The 25,551-nt window shown below is 47.8% G+C and overlaps 3 protein-coding genes and 2 pseudogenes across 4 annotated transcripts; 4 read left to right on the top strand and 1 right to left on the bottom strand.

Moving 5' to 3' along the window:
* The first annotated feature begins 215 nt into the window (after positions 1-215).
* On the top strand, positions 216-1,220 carry pyurf (PIGY upstream open reading frame). The gene is made up of 2 exons (XM_070898588.1): positions 216-403; positions 1,059-1,220. Exons 1-2 carry the CDS (start codon positions 243-245, stop codon positions 1,207-1,209), a joined length of 312 nt encoding a protein of 103 aa, XP_070754689.1. The 5' UTR covers positions 216-242; the 3' UTR covers positions 1,210-1,220.
* A 95-nt stretch (positions 1,221-1,315) lies between these two features.
* On the top strand, positions 1,316-2,997 carry LOC139279461 (phosphatidylinositol N-acetylglucosaminyltransferase subunit Y). The gene has a single exon (XM_070898589.1). It carries the CDS (start codon positions 1,316-1,318, stop codon positions 1,532-1,534), a length of 219 nt encoding a protein of 72 aa, XP_070754690.1. The 3' UTR covers positions 1,535-2,997.
* Positions 2,998-6,310: 3,313 nt separating this feature from the next.
* On the top strand, positions 6,311-6,549 carry LOC139280381 (U2 spliceosomal RNA; annotated as a pseudogene).
* A 130-nt stretch (positions 6,550-6,679) lies between these two features.
* On the top strand, positions 6,680-6,904 carry LOC139280313 (U2 spliceosomal RNA; annotated as a pseudogene).
* A 7,648-nt stretch (positions 6,905-14,552) lies between these two features.
* On the bottom strand, positions 14,553-24,298 carry LOC139279458 (uncharacterized). Of its 2 annotated transcripts, XM_070898587.1 has the most exons (4): positions 24,243-24,298; positions 19,652-19,751; positions 16,353-17,777; positions 14,553-16,259 (listed from the first exon to the last, which is right to left on the bottom strand). In XM_070898587.1, the coding sequence occupies exons 2-4, from the start codon at positions 19,745-19,747 to the stop codon at positions 16,185-16,187; spliced, it is 1,596 nt and encodes a 531-aa protein (XP_070754688.1). In that variant the 5' UTR covers positions 19,748-19,751; positions 24,243-24,298; the 3' UTR covers positions 14,553-16,184. The 2 variants fall into 2 exon arrangements, with proteins under 2 accessions (XP_070754688.1, XP_070754687.1); XM_070898586.1 differs by having other exon boundaries at positions 14,553-17,777.
* Positions 24,299-25,551: the final 1,253 nt, after the last annotated feature.

The following is a 25,551-nucleotide window of genomic DNA, read 5'->3' as shown; positions in this document are numbered from 1 at the left end:
GTGCAGGAAAGTGGAGTTGCGGTCGAAGATCAGCCATGATCTCATTGAATGGATGAGCAGGCTCAAGAGGCCATATGGTCTAATCCTGCTCCAAATTCTTATGTTCTTAAATAGAGAAATAGAATATTAATGTGGGCATGATGTGCCTGCCCCTTTAAATATGTTAAAGATGCGCGAGTGATGCGCATGCGCCTTGACAGCCGAGTGGCAGGGGCTGTGGGCGGGGCCGCCGCTGTGCCCGGATGCGGAAGCGCGGGGTGAGCGCGGCGATGCTGAGCCGGGTTGGCAGGGTGGCCCGGAGGTTGTACGTGTCCCGGGCCGGGCTGGGCGCGGAGCAGGCGGCCGCTCTGGACCCGACACTGCTCGGCCTCCTGGTGTGTCCGCTGTCCAAGCACCGCCTCAGGTCAGTCAGGGTCAGGGAGGGGCATTGGGGGTCACTGAAGGTCAATGAGGGATGTGGGGGTCACTGAAGGTCAGTGAGAGGCTGGAGAGAGGGATAGGGGTCAGGGAGGGTCAATCAGGGGCCTGGAGGTCAATGAGGGTTCTGGGGTATTGGGGGGTTAGTGAGGGGGGATTTTTGGAGGTCAGTGAGACGGATGGCGGCTCAATGTTACTGGGGGACTGCGGTCGATGGAGGGCATTGAGAGGGTTCGGGATGGGGCTGAACTGGTCTCAGACAGGACTTAGAGACTGGAGGGGGCGATGGCTCCGAGGGGCTCATGGAGGGAATCGCGGGGAGGGGGTGGTCAGTGAGCCCTGGGAGGAGAGAGGGTGAGCTTGAGCCAGCAATACTGACTGAGGGGTAGTATTGAACGTCCGCCAGTGCGGCGATCCCCCGGCACTGCACGGGGTGTGTCAGCTTAGATTTTTGTGCTCAAGTCTCTGGAATGGGACTTTGAACCCACCATGTTGTGACTCCGAGGCGAGGGTGCTGCCCACTGAGTCTGGGTGGAGGCTCTCTGCCCAGCTCGATTCGAAGCGACGTTAATGCATGTTCCATTTCAGTCCCTAACTATCTCTGTCTGGGTCTTTAAAGTCTGCGTCTGTCGCCTCTGCAGGTACGAGCAATCCTCCAATCAGCTGATCAACGACGAGCTGGGAATCGCTTATCCTGTTGTCGATGGCATTCCCAATCTGATCCCACAGGATGCCCGGTTAATTGGCAAGAGTGAGGACCGAGCCAAGGAGGAAGAGAGTTCGCAGCAGTGAAAGTGGGACACGTTGTTCCTGGGACATCTCCCAGAGGCAGAGGCGGGGTGCCGGGAGATTGGAATTTGTGTTTTTGTTAGTGGAGAGCTTTATTTAACATCCTGCCATGATGCCAATCCAGCTGTCGACTCTGACGGTGCTGGTGCCCCTGTTGTCTTTAGCGGGGCTGCTGTACTCGGCTGCGTTCGAGGAGAATTTCCCTCAGGGCTGCACCAGTGCGGCCAGCTTGTGTTTCTACAGCCTGCTGCTCCCCATCACCATCCCCGTCTACGTATTCTTTCACCTGTGGCAGTGGATGGGGATTAAGCTTTTCCGGCACAACTAGTGTGTCTGTGAGCTGCCGGGTGTGTTAGTGAACTGACGGCACCAGCCTCTCGGGTTAAATGTTCAGGTAACCAGTCTGCTCATTGGCCTTGAAGCGTTTGGCGCTGTTGGCTGCGTGTTCGTGTCGGGATTCATTACGTTGTGGGGGTGAGGGAGATGGGCGCTGTCCTTACTTTGCTCGTTGCTCAGACACCGCGGGGTAGAAATCCATCCTGGCGGGCATCGCACATCCCGCTCCTTACCCAATATTCCGCTGCCTTGGCTGCAATAGGGCGGGACGTGTAACAAGTGTCCTGTTCAGTGCTGCCCACTTTGCTGCAGTACACGGCGGATTTGCAGCGTCTGAGAGATACTGTAACCGAGGCCACGCTCAGCGAGGCCACGGAGCGGCATTTATAGCAGCCGGTTATCTTTGGAGCTTGTAAACAGCAAGCGTGGTAGAATGCTTGTGTGCTCGACCTCGCAGCTCGGCGTCTGAACTCTCTTGTCTGCACTCAATGAGTGTGGGCCGTGACTCAGTGCGAGCTCTCTCCCTGAATCAGAAGCAGTGTTTCCCTGTGAGCTGCCCGGTTGGGATCCCGCACAGCCGGCTTACCTGCTGCTCAGCACAAAAACCACGCCTGCAATTCCTTAAAGGGGCCACGCGACGGCAAAATTGGAGGAAAGATTGGTCAAAATGTCCCATAATCTAGGCTGACACTCCAGTGCAGTGCTGAGGGAGAGCTGCACTGTCAGAAATGTCATCTTTTGGATGAGACGTTAAACCGAGGCCCCGTCTGCCCTATTGGGTGGATGTAAAAGATCGCAATGCCACTCTTAGAAGAAGAGCAGGGAAGGTATAGAAACATAGAAAATAGGTGCAGGAGTAGGCCATTCGGCCCTTCTAGCCTGCACCGCCATTCAATGAGTTCATGGCTGAACATGCAACTTCAGTACCCCATTCCTGCTTTCTCAACATACCCCTTGATTCCCCTAGTAGTCCCTATAGGACCAATAATTATCCTTCATCCAACATCACTAACAGATTATCTGCTCATTATCACATTGCTGTTTGTGGGAGCTTGCTGTGCACAAATTGGCTGCCGCATTTCCGACATTACAACAGTGACTACACTCCAAAAAGTCCTTCATTGGCTGTGAAGCGCTTTGGGACACCCGAAGGCTGTATATACCTGGGAGTCCTCTCTTTACTGGGCACCTCTATGTTCCCAAGCACGGGGAGCTGGATGTCGCGCAATCAATGATCACAGGCAGCCAGCGGGCAGGTACTGGGGCAACGATCACAGCAATAATCTTCACTGTTTAAATATTCGATCAAGGCTTTGTTAGCGCCTTGCAATGAGCCTCCATTGTAACGAGCTGTTGTGTTACTGGTCAGGAACAATTCTTCTACACTCTGAAAGCAGAGCATTGTCCCGGTTGGTGCAGTGTGTTTGATGTTCAATAAAAGCAGTTTGAAGCCAATGCTTCTGGTCTCTGTGGGCACACTGTTCCATTGGGTTGGCGATTTTTAAAGTTATTCTTTCAACGAAGGGCGAGGGACGATGAAGAGAAATTGCGCATCCTGCTGAAGGGAGATGGGTGTAACATGCACCTGATATGGAAAGGCTGTCAAGTGATATGGAGCAAAGGTGAGTAAATGGAGTTGGTTTGCAAATCAGCCATGATCGATCGGGGAATCGCAGGAAAGTGCAGTTGATTAGTCATGATCTTATCAAATGGCAGAGCAGCCGAGAGGGGCCAAATGGCCTACTCCTGCTATTTCTTATATGATATAGGAACAGGAGGAGGCCATTCAGCCCCTTGAACCTGTTCTGCCATTCAATTGGATCATGGCTGAACTGTATCTGAACTCTCATTTACCCTCCATGGTTCCATATCCTTGAAAACCCTTACCCTACAAAAAATCTATCAATCTGAGTTTTGGCATTTTCAAGTCTGAACAGCATTTGGGGGAAGCGAGTTCCAGAATTCTCCTCCCCTTTGTGACATCACCCCTGAATGGTTTGGCTCTAAATTTAAGGTGATGGCCCCTTTTTCTGGACTCCCCCCTACCAGAGGAAATAGTTTCTCTCTGTCTACCCTATCGAATCCTTAAGTCACCTAGATTAGATCACCCCTTAATCACAAAGTTAACACGCAGATATAGCAAGCAATTGGGAAAGCAAATGATATGTTGGCCTTTGTTGCAGAGGTGTTGCAGTGCAAGAGCAAGGAGGTCTTGATGCAGTAATTTTGGTGAGACCACACCTGGAGGACTTTTAAAGATATACATGCCTTAGAGGCGGTGCAACAAAGGTTCACAACTGATTCCTGGGATGTGAGGGCTGTCCTATGATGAGAGATTTAGTAGCATAGACCTATACGCTCTGAAGTTTATAAGACTGAAAGGTGAATCATTGAAGTTTACAGCACGGAAGGAGGCCATTTCGGCCCATCGTGTCCGCACCGGCCGACAGCTATCCAGCCAAATCCCACATTCCAGCTCTTCGTCCGTAGCCTTATAGGTTACGGCACTTCACGTGCACATCCAAACACTTTTTAAATGTGGTGAAGGTTTCTGCCTCTACCACCCTTTCAGACAGCGAGTTCCAGACCCTCCCATCACCCTTTGGATGAAAAATGTTCTCCTCATCTCCCCTCTAAACCTCCTACCAATTATTTTAAATCAATGCCCCCTGGTTATTGACCCCTCCGCTCGGGGGAAATAGATGCTGGGGCTGGGTTGCTTTATGTTGGAGCTTCCAGTAACTCCTGAAACATAGAAAATAGGTGCAGGAGTAGGCCATTCGAGCCTGCACCGCCATTCAATAAGATCATAGCTGATCGTTCACCCTCAGTACTCCTTTCCTGCTTTCTCTTCATAACCCTTGATCCCTTTAGCCATAAGGGCCACATCTAACTCCCGCTTGAATACATGCAATGAACTGGCATCAACAACTTTCTGTGGTAGAGGATTCCACAGGTTCGTCACTCTCTGGGTGAAGAAGTTTCTCCTCATCTCAGTCCTAAATGGCTTACCCCTTATCCTAAGACTGTGTCCCCTGGTTCTGGACTTCCCCAACATTTGGAACATTTTTCCTGCATCTAACCTGTCGAGTCCTGTCAGAATTTTATATGTTTCTATGAGATCCCCTCATTCTTCTAAACTCCAGTGAATACAGACCCAGTCGATCCAGTCTCTCCTTATATGTCAGTCCTGCCATTCCGATAATCAGTCTGGTGAACCTTCGCTGCACTCCCTCAATAGCAAGAACATCCTTCCTCAGATTAGGAGACCAAAACTGAAAACAATATTCCAGGTGGGGCCTCACCAAGACCCTGTACAACTGCAGTAAGACCTTCCTGCTCTTATACTCAAATCCCCTAGCTATGAAGGCCAACATGCAATTTACCTTCTTACCGTCTGCTGTACCTGTATGCCAACTTTCAATGACTGATATACCATGACACCCAGGTCTCGTTGCACCTCCCCTTTTCCTAATCTGCTGCCATTCTGATAATATTCTGCCTTCACGTTTTTGCCCCCAAAGTGGATAACCTCACATTTATCCACATTATACTGCATCTGCCATGCATTTGCCACTCATCTAACCTGTTCAAGTCACCCTGCAGCCTCTTGGCATCTTCCTCACAGCTCACACCACCACCCAGCAAACTTGGAAATATTACACTCAATTCCTTCATCTAAATCATTGATGTATATTGTAAATAGCTATCGTCCCAGCACTAGTCACTGCCTGCCATTCTGAAAAGGACCTGTTTATCCCGACTCTCTGCTTCCTGTCTGCCAACCGATTCTCGATCCACATCAGTACATTACCCCCAATACCATCTGCTTTAATTTTGCACATCAATCTCTTGTGTGGGACCTTGTCAAAAGCCTTTTGAAAGTCCAAATACACTGCATCCACTGGTTCTCCCTTGTCCACTCTACTAGTTACATCCTCAAAAAATTCTAGAAGATTTGTCGAGCATAATTTCCCTTTCATAAATCTATGCTGACTTGGACCGATCCTGTCACTGCTTTCCAAATGCGCTGCTATTTCATCTTTAATAATTGATTCCAACATTTTCCCCACTACTGATGTCAGGCTAACCGGTCTATAATTCCCCGTTTTCTCTCTCCCTCCTTTCTTAAGAAGTGGTGTTATATTAGCTACCCTCCAGTCCATAGGAACTGATCCAAAGTCGATCGACTTTTGGAAAATGATCACTAATGCATCCACTATTTCTAGGGCCACTTCCTTAAGTACTCTGGGGTGCAGACGATCAGGCCCTGGGAATTTATCGGCCTTCAATCCCATCAATCTCCCTAACAGTTTTCTGACTAATAAGGATTTCCTTCAGTTCCTCCTTCTCACTAGACCCTTGGTCCCCTGGTATTTCCGGAAGGTTATTTGTGTCTTCCTTCGTGAAGACAGAACCAAAGTATTTGTTCAATTGATCTGCCATTTCTTTGTTCCCCATTATAAATTCACCTGAATCACAGTCTGGACTTCCCTGTTCTGATGGAGCATCCAGATTAGTTTCAAGTACGAGAAATAAAAAGCAGTATCAGTAAAAATGACCATGAAACTGTCGAATTGTCGTAAAAAGCCAACTGGTTCACTGATGTTCCTTTAGGGAAGGAAACCTGCTGTCCTTACCCAGTCTGGACCTATATGTGATTCCAGTCCCACACAAATGTGGTTGAGTCTTAACTGTCCCTCTGAAGTGGCCTAATGAGACACTCTGTATCAAACCTTCTCGAGCAACTCGGGATGGATAATATATGCTCGCTTCTCGGCCTTTTGGCTAAGATCATGCGTAACTGACCTGACAGGGGAGTAGCCACCATGACCTCCGGGTGGTTCTCCCTGGATCAGGAAGGTATATGCTTGCTTTTTTGAAAACAGGAGGTGGGTGGGGTGGCTTGACCCATCCACCTCCACGGAGGTGTGTGGGGGACCTGACCCATCCACCTTCATGGCACGAACCTGGTATTGCAGTACTTCCAGGAACGGTGCAGTGGCTCTAGGCCTTTTGGCTAAGAGCATTGGCGCAGAGTGATCCTTGGCGTGTGCAAGGTGACCTCTGGCGTTTGTGATTTGACAAAGAATTGGAACGATTGGTTACGAATTTCAAAAAAAAATATATATATATGCTCGCTTCTCGGCCTTTTGGCTAAGATCAAGTGTAGTATCTGTTCTTATCAGTTCATGCGTAACTGACCTGACAGGGGAGTAGCCACCATAACCCCAAGGTGGTTCTCCCTGGATCAGTAAGGTATATGCTTGCTTTTTTGGAAATAGGAGGTGGGTGGGGTGGCTTGACCCATCCACCTCCACGGAGGTGTGTGGGGGACCTGACCCATACACCTCCATGGCACGAACCTGGTATTGCAGTACTTCCAGGAACGGTGCAGTGGCTCTAGGCCTTTTGGCTAAGAGCATTGGCGCAGAGTGATCCTTGGCATGTGCAAGGTGACCTCTGACGTTTGTGATTTGACAAAGAATTGGAACGATTGGCTACGAATTTATAAAAAAAAAAAAAAAAAATTTTTGGCTAAGAGCATTGGCGTAGAGTGATCCTTGAATGGGCCCAAGGTGACCTCTGGCGTTTGTGATTTGACAAAGAATTGGAACGATTGGCTACGAATTTCAAAAAAATATATATGCAGACCTTGCCGGCGACGCCCATATCCCCAGAATGAATCATTTTAACATAAGCATCCATGTCTTTCTTTCTTCACATGCTTGCATTAAACATTTTGCTTTTAAATGCATTCCATTAAGTAACGTAGTTAGCTGTCAGCCGTGGCTCAGTGGGTCACACATTTTGTCTCTGAGTCAGAAGGCTGTGGGTTCACAGTCCCACTCCAGGGACTTGAGCACAAAAAAATCGAGGCTGACATTCCCAGTGCAGTACTGAGGGAGAGCTGCACTGTCGGAGGGGCCATCTTTTGGATGAGATGTCAAACTGAGGTCACATCTTCCCTCTCAGGTGGATGTATAAAATTCCATGGCACTATTTCGCAAGAAGAGCAGGGGAGTTATCCCCGGTGTCCTGGGGCCAATATTTATTCCTCAATCAACATAACAAAGACATTATCTGGTCATTATCATGTTGCTGTTTGTGGGTACTTTCTGTGCACAAATTGGTTGCCACGTTTCCCACGTTACAACAGTGACTACACTCCGAAAGTGCTTTGGGATGTCCGGAGATCGTGAACGGCGCTATATAAATGCAAGTCTTTCTTTTAAAGTGAATACAGTAGCCTATTTAATTGGGACGTGACTAACTGAGACAGTTGATTAGAATGCTTTAAACTATTTTTAAACCCAGCTTCAGTGTAATAAATGAGCAGGGATCAACTCTTCCAATTGATTCAGGAGCTTGTAATTTTATCTCCAGCATCACATTTCATCTTTGGTGTCCGTTTCGCTGAAAATGGAGCTGCCTGCACACATTTAATGACAAGCCAATTCTAGAGGTTGTGATCAAGTAGGAATACTGTAAGAATGAAAGATTTGCTATATTTAAATTGATGGTGCAATATATATCCATACTGATTTGTTTTAATATTCAGTCAGGGGATATGGGCGGTACTGACAACCCCAGCCCATTTATTGCCCATCCCTAATTGCCTTGGAGCAGGTGGTGGTGGTGAGCCGCTTTCTTGAACCGTTGCAGTCTATGTGGTGAAGGTGCTCCCACAGTGCTGTTAGGGAGGGAGTTCCAGGATTTTGACTCAGCGAAGAAGGAACAGCTGATTGATTTCCAAGTCAGGATGGTGTGTGACTTGGGGGGGAATGTGGAGGTGGTGGTGTTCCCATGTGCCTGCTGCCCTTGTCCTTCTAGGCATTAGAGGTCACAATTTTTTTTAAAAAATATTGGGAGCTTTATTCTGATATTGTTAACAGATTGTCTGTGATCTGGAGTGGATGATGCAGTGATGTGTAAGTGAAAGATGGTCCCAAAAAGGCCAGAGCTCTGAACAGGTAATTGCAGGTCAATACATTTGATTGGAAACTGTTGAGGACATGTGTAACTACCTGTGTGTTTCAGTCTGCAGGTCAATGATTAACTTTAGGTTAATGATACTTTGGTATCTGTAACAAACTGCGGGCATCACTGGCAAGCCCTGCATTTATTCTCCTCCCTGGAGCATGATCATACTTTGTAATATTGACCTTAGTCTTGGCTGTTTTTTCAGCTTTACTGATGTGCAATTGTTTTTGAGAAGTCATAGGAACAGGAGGAAGCCGTTTAGCCCCTTGAGCCTGTTCCTCCATTCAATGAAATCGTGGCTGATCTGTATCTTAAACTCCACCTACCCGCCCTGGTTCCATATCCCTTAATATCCTTACCTAACAAAATTCTATCGCTCTCAATTTTGAAAGTTTCAATTGACCCCCGGCCTCAACAGCTTTTTGGGGGCGAGAGTTCCAGATTCCCATTGCCCTTTGTGTGAAGAAGTGCTTCCTGACATCACCCCTGAACGGCCTGGCTCTAATTTTAAGGTGATGCCCCCTTGTTCTGGACTCCCCCCACCACCAGAGGAAATAGTTTCTCTCTAATAAATCACCCCTTAATCTTCTAAATTCGAGGGACTACAAGCCCAGTCTGTGCAACCCGACCTCATTCTGGTATCATTCTGGTGAATCTGCCCTGCTCCCCCTCCGAAGCCTTCCTGAGGGGCGGGGCCCAGAACTGAACGCAGTTACTCCAGATGCTAGTATAAAAGGCTATTAATTTTTTCTTTAACATCAAACTTTGATGAGAAATATCATGTTATTTCAAATCATCTTGCATCTTGTGCTCTGGGAAAAAATGTCGCCTTTAAATCCTGGATGAGTTTGTGGCTATTCAACAGGGGAGTTCGCCCCAGTGTCCTGGCTAATATTTATCCCTCAACCAATATCATTATCACATTGCTGTTTGTGGGAGCTTGCTGTGTGCAAATTGGCTGCCGCGTTTCCAACATTACAACAGTGACCACACTTCAACAAGTACTTCATTGGCTGTGAAGCGCTTTGGGACGTCCTGAGGTCGTGTAAGGCGCTGTAGAAATACAAGCCAATTTTTTTTTTAAATGCACAAAATACACTGTGTCATGTTGCACCAAAAGAAAATGAGCATTTTTATTGTAAGACCCACCTTGGTGCTCGTGTCAATAGCCTGGGGAACATTGCTATTTAATTATTTTATCATGCTCCTGTTGTAAACTTATTAGAAACCAGTAAAATAATAGCTTGATAAATGGGAATTTAGTCAATTTTTTAATTAATTAACCTGCTCTGCTTTGACACCGATCTGATTTAATACATTAAATCTGCAATTGCACTCTACCCTACGTAAACTACAGGTGGTCCAAACCTTGGCTTCCCGTGTCCTAACTCGCACCAAGTCCCGCTCACCCATCACCCCTGTGCTCGCTGACCTACATTGGCTCCCGGTTAAGCAACACCTCGATTTCAAAATTCTCATTCTTGTTTTCAAATCCCTCCATGGCCCTCGGCCCTCCCTATCTCTGTAACCTCCTCCAGCCTCACAATTCCCCTTCGAGCTGTCTGCGCTCCTCTAATTTTGCCCTCTTGAGCATCCCTGATTATAATCGCTCAATCATTGGTGGCTGTGCCTTCAGCTGGCTGAGCCCCAAGCTCTGGAATTCTCTCCCTAGACTTCTCCGCCTCTACCTCTCCTCCTTCAAGGCATTCCATAAAACCTGCCTCTTTGACCAAGCCTGCACTAATGCGGCTGGAGTCAAATTTTTATCACTTAATATCCTGTGATGCGCCTTGGGACATTTTAATATGTTAAATGTGCTATATAAATACAAGTTGTTGTTGCTTCTCCCTGGTAACTAAACCCACCAAGAGGGTGATAATTATCGGCAAAGGATGAGAGCCCGAGGCAGAGACGATCTCTTGGAGAAGGTGGTGAATAATCGAGATCAACTGGTTGCCTTGTGGTGTTGCTCACAGATAATCTGGACCACAGTTGTGATACTCAACTAGATTGATCCCGAGGACAACCCTCTCATCCTATGAGGAGAGATTGAGTCTACACTCTCTGGAAATGAGAGGTGATCTCATTGAAACATATAAGAATCTGAGGGAGAATGACAGGGTAGATGTTTCCCCTGGCTGGAGTGTCTAGGACTGGGGGGAGGGGCGGGGGGCACTGTCTCAGGATAAGGGGTTGGCTATTTAGGACTGAGGTGAGGAGAAATTTCTTCACTCAGAGGTTTGTGAATCTTTGGAATTCTCTGCCCAGAGGGCTGTGGAAGCTGAATCATTTAATATATTCAAGACTGAGATCGATAAGATTTTTGAATTCTAGGGGAATCAATGGATATTGGGGTAGTGCGGGAAAGTGGAGTTGAGGTCGAAGATCAGCCGTGATCTCATTGAATAGCGGAGCCGGCTTGAGGGGCCGTATGGCCTACTCCTGCTCCTAATTCTTATGGTAAGGTGGCCTTCCCCTTTAAGGTAAGCGTAGCTGCCTGTAAACTGCTGGGGCAATTAGAGAGCAATTATAACTATTTGGAAATTTCAGGTTCCAGGTCAAAACAACTCAGCTGGTAAAGACAAACTGCAACATGTGACGTGTGCCACTAGACCCAAAACCTATATATTATGGTTTCAGTATTGTGGCATTTTTTATTCTGTGCCTTGGGATGTTTTACTACGATAAAGGCGCTATACAAATACAAATTGTTATTGCTACTTCCAAAAGATACCCATCAGGAAAGAGTGAACAGGCTGGGGCTCTATTCTCTATAAGAGAAAAGGCTGAGAGCTGACCTGATCGAGGAGTTTAAGATTATGAAAGGGTTTGATAGGGTAGGTGTAGAGAAGATGTTTCCACTTGTGGGGGAGACCAGAACTAGGGGCCATAAATATAAGATAGTCACTAATAAATCCAATAGAGAGTTCAGGAGAAATTTCTTTACCCAGAGAGTGGTGAGACTGTGGAACTCGCTACCACGGAGTGGCTGAGGTGAATAATATAGATGCATTTAAGGGGAGGCTAGACAAGCATGAGGGAAACAGGAATAGAGGGTTATTCTGATGGGGCGAGATGAAGAGGGGTGGGAGGAGGCTCGTGTGGAGCATAAACAACGGCACAGACCTGCTGGGCTGAATGGCCTGTTTCTGTGCTGTAAATACTGTGTAAGACTATGAAATGCACAATGCACGTTATCAAAAACATTTTGTCCCAACTTCTGAACATCTGTTCCAAATTAGAATCAGAGAAATTTACAACACGGAAGGAGGTCATTCCGGCCCATCGTGTCCGCGCCGGCCGCCAAAGAGCTATCCAACCTAATCCCACTTTCCAGCTCTTGGTCCGTTGCCCTGTAGGTTACGGCACTTCAGGTGCACATCCAAGTACTTTTTAAATGTGGCGAGGGTTTCTGTCACTCCGCTCTTTCAGTCAGTGAGTTCCAGACCCACACCACCCTCTGGGTGAAGAAATGGTCCCTTAAATCCCCTCTAAACCTACCAATTACTTTAAATCTATGCCCCCTGGTTGCTGACCCCACTGCTAAGGGAAATAGGTCCTTCCTATCCACTCTGTCTAGGCCCCTCATAATTCTGTACACCTCAATAAGGTCTCCCCTCAGCTCTCTCTGTTCCAAAGAAAACAACCCCAGCCTATCCAATCTTTCCTCAGAGCTAAAATTCTCCCGTCCTGGCAACATCCTCGTAAATCTCCTCTGCACCCTCTCTAGTGCAATTAGCCTGATAGCTTTGTTTCATTCAAATCTTTAAAAGGTATGTTGCAACTTTTACAGCCATTATAAACTTAACTTGTCAGATAATCATACCTCTGATACGATAATTTCCAGGACGTTAATGGTGAAATCTGTATTTGATTTCACAGCCTAATGGCCACCAGTAGGCTAACACTGTTGCAGGATATGCAATAGCAGGTGTTAAACATTGGCTCACAAAACATGAAAGGTTCAGCGACCGGATTCATTTTGTGGCGTTTGCTGATTGGTGAATGGTAAGTTTGATGAAGCTGGGTGCTTTGATTATTCAGTATTCTGCCAGTTACTCACCCCTCGTTGCTCCTTTAGACTCCTTCACATATAATCAATCAGATATTTTATTGATACATTTAAGCGGTTATAATGTTTGGCCTCATGTGCTTGTGTGACAAATTTCAAAGATGTGAGGCTATGGCTGTGGGCTGGACACAATTTTTAGTAGATTAGCTGCATGAAAAATTGATACATTTACAAACACACATTTCTGAATGTAGTTTTACATCATTACACTGTTGTTACTTTGAGTTTTTGTTTAGAAATGTATATATTATGATTAAATGTCAGCGTGGCTCAATGGGTAACAGTCTCATACCTAAATCAGAAGGTGTGGGTTCATGCCCTACTCCAGAGACTTGAGCACAAAATCTAGGCTGACATTCCCAGTACAATGCTGAGGGAGCGCTGCACTGTCGGAGGGCCAGTACTGAGGGAGCGCCGCACTGTCGGAGGGCCAGTACTGAGGGAGCGCCGCACTGTCGGAGGGCCAGTACTGAGGGAGCGCCGCACTGTCGGAGGGCCAGTACTGAGGGAGCGCTGCACTGTCGGAGGGCCAGTACTGAGGGAGCGCCGCACTGTCGGAGGGGCAGTACTGAGGGAGCGCTGCACTGTCGGAGGGGCAGTACTGAGGGAGCGCTGCACTGTCGGAGGGGCAGTACTGAGGGAGCACTGCACTGTCGGAGGCCAGTACTGATGGAGCGCTGCACTGTTGGAGGGCCAGTACTGTTGGAGGGGCAGTACTGAGGGAGTGCCACACTGTTGGAGGGGCAGTACTGAGGGATTGCTGCACTGTTGGAGGGTCAGTACTGAGGTCCGCTGCTCTGTCGGAGGGCCAGTACTGAGGGAGCGCTGCACTGTCGGTGGGGCAGTACTGAGGGAGCGCTGCACTGTCGGAGGGGCAGTACTGAGGGAGCACTGCACTGTCGGAGGCCAGTACTGATGGAGCGCTGCACTGTTGGAGGGCCAGTACTGTTGGAGGGGCAGTACTGAGGGAGTGCCACACTGTTGGAGGGGCAGTACTGAGGGATTGCTGCACTGTTGGAGGGTCAGTACTGAGGTCCGCTGCTCTGTCGGAGGGCCAGTACTGAGGGAGCGCCGCACTGTCAGAGGGGCAGTACTGAGGGAGTGCTGTACTGAGGGAGCGCTGCACTGTCGGAGAGCCAGTACTGAGGGAGCTCCGCTGCACTGACGGAGATGCCGTCTTCTGTACATGAGGTTAAACCAATGTCAGCCAGTGTATAGCACTCTTGCCTCTGAGTCAGAAGGTTGTGGGTTCAAGTCCCACTCCAGAGACTTGGGCACAAAATTCTAGGCCGACACTCCTATGCAGCACTGAGTGCAGTCTTTTGGATGAGGAGTTAAACTGAGGCACCGTCTGCTCTCTCAGGTGAATGTAAAAGATCCCATGGCACTATTTCGAAGAAGAGCAGGAGAGTTCTCCCTCGTGCACTGGTCAATATTTACCCTCAATTGCATCACTAAAACAGATGATCTGGTCAACATCACATGGTCATTTGTGGGAGCTTGCTGTGCGCAAATTGGCTGCCGTACAACAGTGACTACACTCCAAAAAGTACTTCATTGGCTGTAAAGAGCTTTGGGGCGTCCTGGGCTCGTGAAAGGCGCTATATAATTGCAAGTCTTTCTTCCTTTATTCAAGGATCACACTGCTGCTCTTTTCCTATCGAGTCAATTGTTGGAACCGTAGAACCATGCAGCACACAAGGCAGCCATTAGACCTATCGTGCCTGTGCCGGCTCTTTGGTTATTTTTTAAAATCAAAATCAAGTATTCCAACACAGAGTTAAACATATCTAAAAATTCTATACAAATAACTTAGAAATCACAAACGGCACTCTCCGAAATGTCCGTGCGTCACTTTGACCTCAGCCCTCAATATAACTAAAAAGACAGAAAGACTTGCATTTCTGTAGCGCCTTTCACAGCCTCAAGACATCCCAAAGCACTTTATGGCCAATGAAATACTTTTGGAGTGTAGTCACTGTTGTAATGTGGGAAACGCGGCAGCCAATTTACGCACAGCAAGATCCCACAAACAGTAATGTGATAAATGACCAGATAATCTGTTTTAGTGATGTTGATTGAGGGATAAATATTTGACCCAGGACACTGGGGAGAACTCCCCTGCTCTTCTTCAAATAGTTTCTGTGGGATCATTTACGTCCACCTTATAGAGGGCAGACGGTGCCTCGGTTTAACATCTCATCCAAAAGACGGTAGCTGTGACAGCGCAGCGCTCTCTCAGCACTGCACTGGGAGTGTCGGCCAAATTATGTGTTCGAGACTCTGGAGTGGGGGCTTGAACCCACAACCTTCTGACTGAGGCGAGAGTGCTGTCCACTGACAACTGTCCCCAATCACGCTGTACCTCCCTCCCTTAAGTTCAAAATGTACCCATCACAGTTTATTTCCCTTCATTTAGAATAAATTTGAACGACGAACGTTTGCTGAATACCACGTCAGCCCTCATGCAACATCCAAACAATTTGTGGATCGAACTGTGCGTATTACAGTCACTGAATCACACTGACCCACCAGGACTGTCAATCGACACGATATCCAGAATGCTTTTGAAAATGTAAAAAAAACTAGAACATTTTAATAAATGAACATTTAACGGTGGAAATTCCACATTCTCTATAAACAACATAAACGGTATGAGAGTGAATGAAAGGCTGCTATTTAACTGTCACTGACGATTATAAACTGACAGAGCCTCACGTTCGCAGTTAATTTCACGTGAAACTCATTGCAGCCTTCAAACACCCTGGATAACTTCTCATACCAATGTAAATTTAAATATACGCTGCGCTAGAGTTAGGTATTTCAGCCCCGTCACATCTGTTTCCCATCTCGGTCGTGTGTTGTCACTGAGAGAAGATGCTTGGGGACAGCTCAGGGCTTCTCGAAGTGAAGGAAGGACATTACAGGGGAAGATTTTGAGGGGGATTGACAGGTAGGATATTTCCCCCTGGCTGGAGAGTCAAGAACTAGGGGGCACAGTCTCAGGATAAGGGGTCGGCTACGTAAGAACATAAGAACATAAGAAGATAAGAAACAGGAGCAGGAGTAGGCCCTATGGCTCCTCGAGCCTGCTCCAATCAAAGAAGATTATGACCTAAATAAGATTTAGGACTGAGATGAGGAAAAGTTTCTTCTGTGGAATTCTCTGCCCAGAGGGCTTTGGATGCTGAGTCATTGAATATATTCAAGGCTGAGATCGATAGATTTTTGGAGTCTAGGGGAATCAAGGGATATGGAGATTGGGCGGAAAAGTGGAGTTGAGGTAGAAGATCAGCCACGATCTTATTGATTGGTGGAGTAGGCTCGAGGGGCTGAATGGCCTACGCCTGCTCCTGATTCTTATGTTAAGATGCCACCGGGCTGTATCTACTGGCCAGCTCTCAAGGTGACACTGAAAGATACCCGCACCAAACCCCCCTTTAGGCTTCAAGAGGACGCAGGGCCTGACTGAACCCGTAGAGTCAGAAAGGAGTAAGAAAAAATCTTCAGTGGGGCAAAGCAAATTATACATTTGTCAAATACACATTGGCCTGTGAACCCCGGCTCGGACCAATCACCTCACTTCTCAGTTCTTTTGTTTTTTCCTCTTTTTCTTCACCAATGGCATCCTGGGATCTTTCGGTTTCAGCTGGCCTTTGACCTTAAAGAAGTAAGACTCATTTAGAAAAGTCTGCACGTATTTCCCCTCGTCGCAGATTCTGTTTTGTGAGATGATGAAGGTGCTCTTCAGTACCTGTTTCTTCCCCTCGGCGTAAGCGGGCAATGGCAGTAGCTGGTACGCGTTCGGGGCCTCGCGGGGAGAGCGAGGCGTCGGCGGGTGTTGAGGAGATGGATTGACGCTACCTTCCCGCAGACGTAAAGAGTTGGGTCTGTCTTTTGAACGAGCGGTGGCCTTGGCTCTTACCCTGGAAGGGAGGCTGAGGTCCACTGGCTCTTCAGAGCACGGTTCCCATTTCACTGTCTGGCAGAAGCGCAGAGACGTGGCCATGGCCGGTGCACTGAAGAAGTCAGTTGTCTGGGTTCCTTTCTCACAAGGCCTGTCTTTGGGTGACTGCAATCCAGGGTGGCACAGGTCAGCCTTCTCTCCAAGAGGCGGGGAGCCGAATCGCCATCGGCCTGTGTCCGCTGACCTCAAACGATGGTCGAAATCTTTGCCCGTTGTCTCGTCCGCCGAGGAACCGCTGCCGCTGTGAGATTGCGTCAAGGGCAGGAATGTCTTCTGTGTAATAAAGAGGTCTTGGCTATTACCGTAATCGCCAGAGAACTCCGGACTTGCCTTCATCACATGGGCAGCTTTGCTGTTCTTGAAACAAAGTTCTTCACAAGTGAGCTGTTTCTTTCCCGGGACTCCTGTCCGACGGCTGTGAGTAGGCTTCAAACTCCGAAGGTATCTGTGGAATGATTCATCGAGTGACGCTGTTGGTGTGCAAGTGTTTGCAGAGGATTGACGGAAGGGGTTAAGATTTCCAAAGTGAAGACCGTCAGCTGATCTCCCCTTCCTCGGCGTGTCCTGTGTTGCCTTCCCTTTACACGAAGCTTCTTCCCAATCTGCACCCGCCTCCTCACCCTGCTGCATTGCTGTTCCATTCGCAGGACTACAAGGACCTTCCTGTGAGGTGGAGAGGCACAAGTACTGCTGGATCATTTTACTGTTAGCCCGAAGATTGTTGACTGCTTGAACAGACCGGTCTTCCTCCCACTGCTCCTCGCCCTGTACTCCTGTAAGGTTCTCATCGCTAACACTGACTGAAGAACAGTCCCTCAGAAGGCACTTTTTCCTCTTGGCTTTAGCTGAGGCAATGGACACAGGGAGAGGCCGAGGAGCCCATCGCTGGCCCCACGAGCAAAACTTCCCGGGTTTTTCAACTTCTCCCTTTGACACGCATTTGTCTTTATTTTTATACTTTTCTTTATTCTTTTTGCTTTTCTTGTGCTTCTTCTTTGATGAGCTTTCTCGTTTGCCTTCAGTGGTCTCTTCGGTTGGAGGATTCACAGCGCTCTCGTAAGGGTCACCCTTCTTGTTGCAAATCTGCTTCGCGTTCCTGCTCCTTTTGCAACGATTGGATTTTCTGTTCTTCGTGTTGCCTGGCTCCAGTCTGAGCCCTTCGGAGTCATGTACCATCTGTGCAGTTTGTTCCAAGGATTCAAAACCAGGCTCCTGTAAAATAAATCAAGTTAGCACAGCTTCAAGTACTGCTTGTCTGGACAGACAGGAGTTAGAAAGGTATAGATAGTAGTAGAATAACTGCATATATATTTTTTGTTTTATTCGTTCATGGGAAGTGGGCGTTGCTGACAAGGCCGGCATTTATTGCCCAACCCTAATTACCCTGGAGAAGGTGGCGGTGAGCCGCCGCCTTGAGCCGCTGCAGTCGGTGTGGTGAAGATATTCGCACAGTGCTGGCTTTGTTGTACCGGTTTGGTACAACCAAGTGTCTCGTTGGTCCATTTCAGAGGGGCAGTTAAGAGTCAACCACATTGCTGTGGGTCTGGTATCACATATAGGCCCAGACCGGGTAAGGATGGCACATTTCCTTCCCTAAATGACATTAGTGAACCAGATGGAGTTTTACGCCAATCACAGTCACCATTACTGACACTAGCTTTATTTAATTGACTAAATTTAAATTCCACAGCTGCCGTGGTGGGATTTGATCTCACGTCTCCAGATCATTAGTCCAGGTCTTTGGATTACTCGTAACCATAACATAACCACTATGCTACCGTTTCTGGCAGATAGATCTTCAACTCCCGACCAGGTTTATTCACAAGCACATATGATACAATGCCGCAAGGCTTCCTACTTTAATCTCCACCAGATTTTTCAACCTCTGTAACAGCTATAGCCTAGAAAATCCTGTTGGTGATATTAAAGGACTTGCATTTCACTCATGCCCTCAGGACATCGCAAAGCACTTCACAGATAATGAAGTACTTTTTGAAGTGCAGTCATTGTTGTAATGTAGTAAACGTGGCAGCCAATTTGTGCACAGCAAGCTCCCACAAACAGCAATGTGATAATGATCAGATAATCTGTTTTTTTAGTGATGTTGATTGAGGGATAAATATTGGCCAGGACACCGGCACGGACACGATGGGCTGAAGTGGCCTCCTTCCGTGCCAGAAATTTCTATGAAAATTTCTATGCTAACTCGGTGCCGTGGGATCTTTCACGTCCACCTGAGGGGTGGCGGTAAATTTCACTGCTTGCCTGTAACTGAATTATCGACATTTTTATATCAAAACAATTTTCTATTGTTAATAATATCTAGGATTAGAAAAAGAAAAGCAATGGTGTGAACAGGATCTATATGTGGGTTACAAATTCACATTCCTGCTAAGGTAACTTGCAGTTTTAGACAGCGGAGCAGGAGAGCTCCATAGCACAGTCTGTCCCAGTGATGGAAAGTCACAACGATGACGGCAAAGCGGACAAAAGATTAAAATCAATGTATTTTTAAAAATTGGCTGGATATTTATCATTTAAGGATCGCCTTCTGCTGATATCTACAGGTTGCCCACTCTCAGGATGGATCTGCTGCAGGGCCATTGAGCATTGGAGGATATTTGGAGGAGAGATTGAGTAGACTAGGCCTATATTCTCTAGAGTTTAGAAGAATGAGAGGTGATCTCATTGAAACATATAACATTATTACAGGGCTTGACAGGGTAGATGCAGGAAGGATGTTCCTCTGGCCTGGGAGTCTAGAACCAGGGGTCACAGTCTCAGGATAAGGGGTTGGCCATTTAGGACTGAGATGAGGAGAAACCTCAGAGGGTGGTGAATCTTTGGAATTCTCTAGCCCAGAGGGCTGTGGAGGTTCATTCGTTAAGTAGATTCAAGGCTGAGATCGATAGATTTTAAGGGAAACGAGGGATATGAGGATAGAGCAGGAAAGTGGAGTTGAGGTTGAAGATCAGCCATGATCTTATCGAATGGCAGAGCAGGCTCGAGGGCTGAATGGCCGACTCCTGCTCCTAATTCTTATGTTCTTATTTCTAAGCGTTCAAAGGGAAAGAATCACAGCTCACCAAATCCATCAGAGCTTCCTCCTTGATCGATGATAAAGATGTCACGAGGGAGGAGCGACTAGCCTTTCGCTGCTTCTTCACCTGCTTTGGATTCATGTTGCTGGAAAATTAACAGAGACTTGCATTTCAGGATGTCAATGAAGTACTTTTTGAAGTGTAGTCACTGTTGTAATGTAGGAAACGCGACAGTCAATTTGCGCACAGCAAGCTCCAACAAACAGCAACTGAATGATTGACCAGATAATCTATTTCTTTCAGTGATGTTGGTTGAGGGATAAATATTGGCCAGGGCACCGGGGAGAACTCCCTGCTCTTCTTAAGTGGCAGCAGGGTCTTTCACATCCACCTGAGAAAGCAGACGGGGCCTCGGTTTAATGTCTCATCCCAAAGACGGCATATCCGACAGTGCATGCTCCCTCAGTACTGCCCCTCCGACAGTGCGGCGCTCCCTCAGTACTGCCCCTCCGACAGTGCATGCTCCCTCAGTACTGCCCCTCCGACAGTGCGGCGCTCCCTCAGTACTGCCCCTCCGACAGTGCGGCGCTCCCTCAGTACTGCCCCTCCGACAGTGCAGTCCTCCCTCAGTATTGGCCCTCCAACAGAGCAGTATTCCCTCAGTACTGCCCCTCTGACAGTGTAGCACTCCCTCAGTACTGCCCCTTCCTGTCAGCCTGGATTATGTACTCAAATCTCTGGAGTGGGACATGAACGCATGATCTTCTGACTCTGAGACAAGATAGAAATATAGAAAATAGGTGCAGAAGTAGGCAATTCGGCCCTTCGAGCCTGCACCATCATTCAATATGATCATTGTTGATCATGCAACTTCAGTACTCCATTCCTGCTTTCTCTCCATACCTCTTGATCCCTTTAGCCGGAAGGGCCACATCTAACTCCCTTTTGAATATATCTAACAAACTGGCCTCAACAACTTTCTGTGGTAGAGAATTCCACAGGTTCACAACTCTGAGTGAAGAAATTTCTCCTCATCTCTGTCCTAAATGGCTTACCCCTTATCCTTAGACTGTGACCCCTGGTTCTGGACTTCCCCAACATCGGGAACATTCTTCCTGCATCTAACCTGTCCAATCCTGTCAGAATTTTATATGTTTCTATGAGATCCCCTCTCATTCTTCTAAATTCCAGTGAATATAAGCCTAGTCGATCCAGTCTTTCTTCATATATCAGTCCTGTCATCCCGGGAATTAGTCCGGTGAACCTTTGCTGCACTCCCTCAATAGCAAGAATGTCCTTCCTCAGATTAGGAGCCCAAAACTGTACATAATATTCAAAGTGTGGCCTCACCAAGGCCCTACACAACTGCAGTAAGGCCTCCCTGCTCCTATACTCAAATCCTCTCGCTATGAAGGTCAATATGCCATTTGCCTTCTTCACTGCCTGCTGTACCTGCATACCAACCTTCAATGACTGATGTACCATGACACCCAGGTCTCGTTGCACCGCCCCTTTTCCTAATCTGTCACCATTCAGATAATATTCTGCCTTCCTGTTTTTGCCACCCAAGTGGATAACCTCACATTTATCTATACTATACTGCATCCGCCATGCATTTGCCCACTCACCTAACCTGTACCTAAGATTGTACCCACTGAGCCATGGCGGAGACCTTGATAGTAATTGAACAAAAATAATTATATTTTTCACAAGTGAAAACCTTGAATCTGGGCAAAGTCAGCTTTTGATGGCTGGCACAGAATGGTGGAGATCAAAGGTGGTGTGACATCTGACCGTGTTCCTCGGGCTCACTATCATCATTCTCCAAATTCTTGTTCTGTCATCAACTGTGCCGCTCTAAGCAGGAGTGACATCCACAACAACACCTCGGATTTACATATCATTCGTACATTAACTGCAGTGTTCTGTGCCATTTGCAACTCCTCAGATAATGGAACAGTCCATGCCTACAGACAGCAAGACCTGGACGACATTCAGGCTTGGGCTGATAAGTGGCAAATAACACTCGTGCCACACAAGTGCCTAACAATGACTATCTCCAACAAGCGAGTGTCTAACCACCGACCCTTGATATTCAACGGCATTACCATCACCGAATCCCCCACCATCAACATCCTGGGGGGGTCACCATTGACCAGAAACTTAACTGGACCAGCCACATAAATACCATGGCAACAAGAGCAGGTCAGAGGCTGTGGCAAGTGTCTCACCTCCTGACTCCCCAAAGCCCTTCCACCGTCTACAAGGCATAAGTCAGGAGTGTGATGGAATACTCTCCACTTGCCTGGATGAGTGCAGCTCCAACAACACTCAAGAAGTTCGACACCATCCAGGGCAAAGCAGCCCGCTTGATTGGCACCCCATCCACCACCTTCAATATTCACTCCCTCCACCACCGGCGCACCGTCTACAAGATGCACTGCAGCAACTCCCAAACCCGCGACCTCTACCACCTAGAAGGACAAGGGCAGTAGACACATAGGAACACCACCACCTCCACATTCCCCTCCATGTCACACACCATCCTGATTTGGAAATATATCAGCCATTCCTTCATCATCACTGGGTCAAAATCCTGGAACTCCCTCCCTAACAGCACTGTGGGAGCACCTTCACCACACGGACTGCAGCGATTCAAGAAGGTGGCTCACCACCACCTTCTCAAGGACAATTAGGGATGGGCAATAAATGCTGGCCTTACCAGCGACGCCCACATCCCGTGAATGAATTAAAAAAAACATTTGTTCCTCAACCAAAGACGGGTAATCTTGTCATTTATCTCATTACTGTCCGTTGGACCTTCCTGTGTGCAAATTACATAGAAATACAGCACAGAAACAAGCCATTCGGCCCAACAGATGGTCATGTTCCACACCAGCTTCCTCCCACCCCTCTTCATCTAATCTTATCAACATATCCTTCTATTCCTTTCTCCCTCATGTGTTTATTCAGCTTACCTTTAAATGCATCTGTGCTATTCGCCTCAACCACATTCTCACCACTCTCTGGGTAAAGAGGTTTTTTCTGAATTCCCTATTGGATTTATTAGTGACTATCTTATATTTAAGGCCCCTAGTTCTCGTCTCAACAAGTGGAAACATCTTTGCAACGTCTACCCTATCGAACTCTTTCATAATTTTAAAGGTCTCCATCAGGTCTCCCCTCAGCCTTCCCTTTCCTACAGAAAAGAGTCCCCAGCCCCTTCACTCATTCCTGATGGGTATAACCTCTCAGTTCTGATATCATTCTTGTGAATCTTTTTTCACCTTATCCAGTGCCTCTGTAATCCTTTCTATAATATAGAGACCAGAACTGTTTACAGTAACTCCAAGTGTGGTGTAACCAAGGTTCTATACAAGTTTAAAATAACTTCTCTGCTTTTCAATTCTATCTCTCTAGAAATGAACCCTGGTTTGCGTTTTATGGCCTTATTAACCCGCGTCGCTGCTTTTAGTGATTTGTGTATCTGGACCCCCAGATCCCTCTGCTCCTCTACCCATTTAGACACTTATTTTCCAAGCAGCCTGTGGCCTCCTTATTCTTCCTACCAAAATGTATTACCCCGCACTTATCTATATTGAAGTTCATTTGCCAATTACATGCCCATTCTACAAGTTTATCAATGTCTTCCTGTATTTTGTTGCAGTCCTCCTCTGTATTAACTACACACCCAATTTGCTGCGTCCGCAAATTTTGAAATTGTACTTCCTAACGAGTCCAAATTGTTTATGGAAATAGTGAACAACAGTGGTCCCAGCACCGATCCCTGTGGAACACCACTACCCACCCGTTGCCATCACCTTTTGTGATTTAACCAAGCTGTTTAACATGATAAAAGCATTAGATCAGGTAAATACTAACTATTTCCTCTGGTAGAGGGAGTGGAGAACAAGGAAGCATAATATTAAAATTAGAGCCAGGCCATTTAGGGGTGATGTCAGGAAGCACTTCTTCACATAAAGGGCAGTGGGAATCTGGAACTCTCTCCCCCCAAAAAAGCTGTTGAGGCTGGGGGTCAATTGAAAATATCAAAACTGAGATTAATAGGATTCTTGTTGAAGGTGTTAAGGTGGGTAAATGGAGTTGAGGTACTGATCAGCCATGATCTACTCCCTACCCCAGAGGGTTGTGGATGCTCAGTCGTTGAGTATATTCGAGGCCGAGATCGATAGATTTTCGGACTCTTGGGGAATCGAGGGATATGGAGATCAGGCGGGAAAGTGGAGTTGAGGACGATGACCAGCCACGATCTTATTGAATGGCGGAGCAGGCTCGAGGGGCCGTATGGCCTACTCCTCAGACATTGCAGATGGCAACACCTAAAAATGCACCAGTTCCAAAAATAAGTAGCATTTTAAAATATATATATAAATACATACTTGCAGTATGTACCAACTGTTGCATTAGATACACACTGTTTAAAGATGGGATCAGAGGTAGTGTGAGCAACTATGGGAGCCTGGCAGTGAGAGTAAAGTTGCCAGCGGGGAATAAGTCTGAAACTTGGTGCAACAATTTGACCAAAGCCCCGGAGAGCCGGTGTGCGGCCCTGGTGCGGACGGCAGGCCATTCACCCCAAGCCTGGCTCACATTGTATAAAACCACACACAGTAACCTTGGCTCCTAGCGCCGCTCCTCCCGCTCCACCGCCCGCCCGGCCTTCGCGGCTCAGGGGATCGGCCCGCGATACAATGTGTCCGCGCTCCCGCTCCCGACAGGCGCGCCCCCGCCCGCGGGTACCGCGCATGCCCGGGAGAGGGGGGAATCACCTCACCTTCCCTCAACCTCACCTTAGCTCAAACTCAATCTCCCCTCACCCTCACCTTCCCTCAACCCACCTTCCCTCAACCTTCCCTCACCTCCCCTCAACCTCACCTTCCCTCCAACTCAACCTCACCTCCCCTCAACCTCACCTTCCCTCCAACTCAACCTCCCCTCACCTTCCCTCAAACTCACCTCCCCTCACCTTCCTTCAACCTCCTCTCACCTTTCTTCAACCTCCCCTCCCCTCACCCCTCACCTTCCCTCAACTTCACTTTCCCTCAAACTCAATCTCCCCTCACCTTCCCTCAACCTCACCTTCCCTCAACCTCACCTCCCTCGAACTTCCCTCACCTCATCTTCCTTCAACCTCACCTCTCCCAAACCTACCCTCACCTCCCCTCAACCTCACCTTCTCTCACCTCACCTGCCTATGGGAACACCCAATCGATGTAAATTGTTGTTGCTGGGGACGCACTATAGGTTCAACATCGCCTCCAGTGCGCCAGCGCAGCCTTCGGCTGCCTGAGGAAGAATGTTTTCGAAGACCAGGCCCTCAAATCTGCCACCAAGCTCATGGTCTACAGGGTTGTTGTGATACCCACCCTCCTGTATGGCTCAGAGACGTGGACCATATACAGTAGACACCTCAAATCACTGGAGAAATACCACCAACAAGATTCTGAAAATCCCCTGGGAGGACAGACGCACTAATATTAGCATCCTCGATCAGGCCAACATCCCCAGCATCGAAGCACTGACCACACTCGACCAGCTCCATTGGGTGGGCCACATTGTTCACATGCCTGACACTAGACTCCCGAAGCAAGCGCTCTACTCGGACCTCCTACACGGCAAGCGAGCCCCAGGTGGGTAGATGAAACGTTTCAAGGACACCCTCAAAGCCTCCTTGATAAAATGCAACATTCCACCAACACCTGGGAGTCCCTATCCCTGGACCGCACTAAATGGAAGAAGAGCTGGACCGCCCTAAGTGGAAGAAGAGCATCCGGGAGGGCGCTGAGCACCTCGAGTCTCGTCGCCGAGAGCATGCAGAAAACAAGCACAGGCAGCGGAAGGAGCGTGCGACAAACCAGACTCCCCCCCCACCCCACCCTTTCCTTCAACCACTGTCTGTCCCACCTGTGACAGAGACTGTAATT

Source organism: Pristiophorus japonicus, chromosome 14 (assembly GCF_044704955.1).
Source record: "Pristiophorus japonicus isolate sPriJap1 chromosome 14, sPriJap1.hap1, whole genome shotgun sequence".
Classification (NCBI taxonomy): Eukaryota; Metazoa; Chordata; class Chondrichthyes; family Pristiophoridae; genus Pristiophorus; species Pristiophorus japonicus.
Note: the sequence above shows the minus strand (reverse complement) of the source record. Positions and strands in the feature narration are given on the sequence as shown.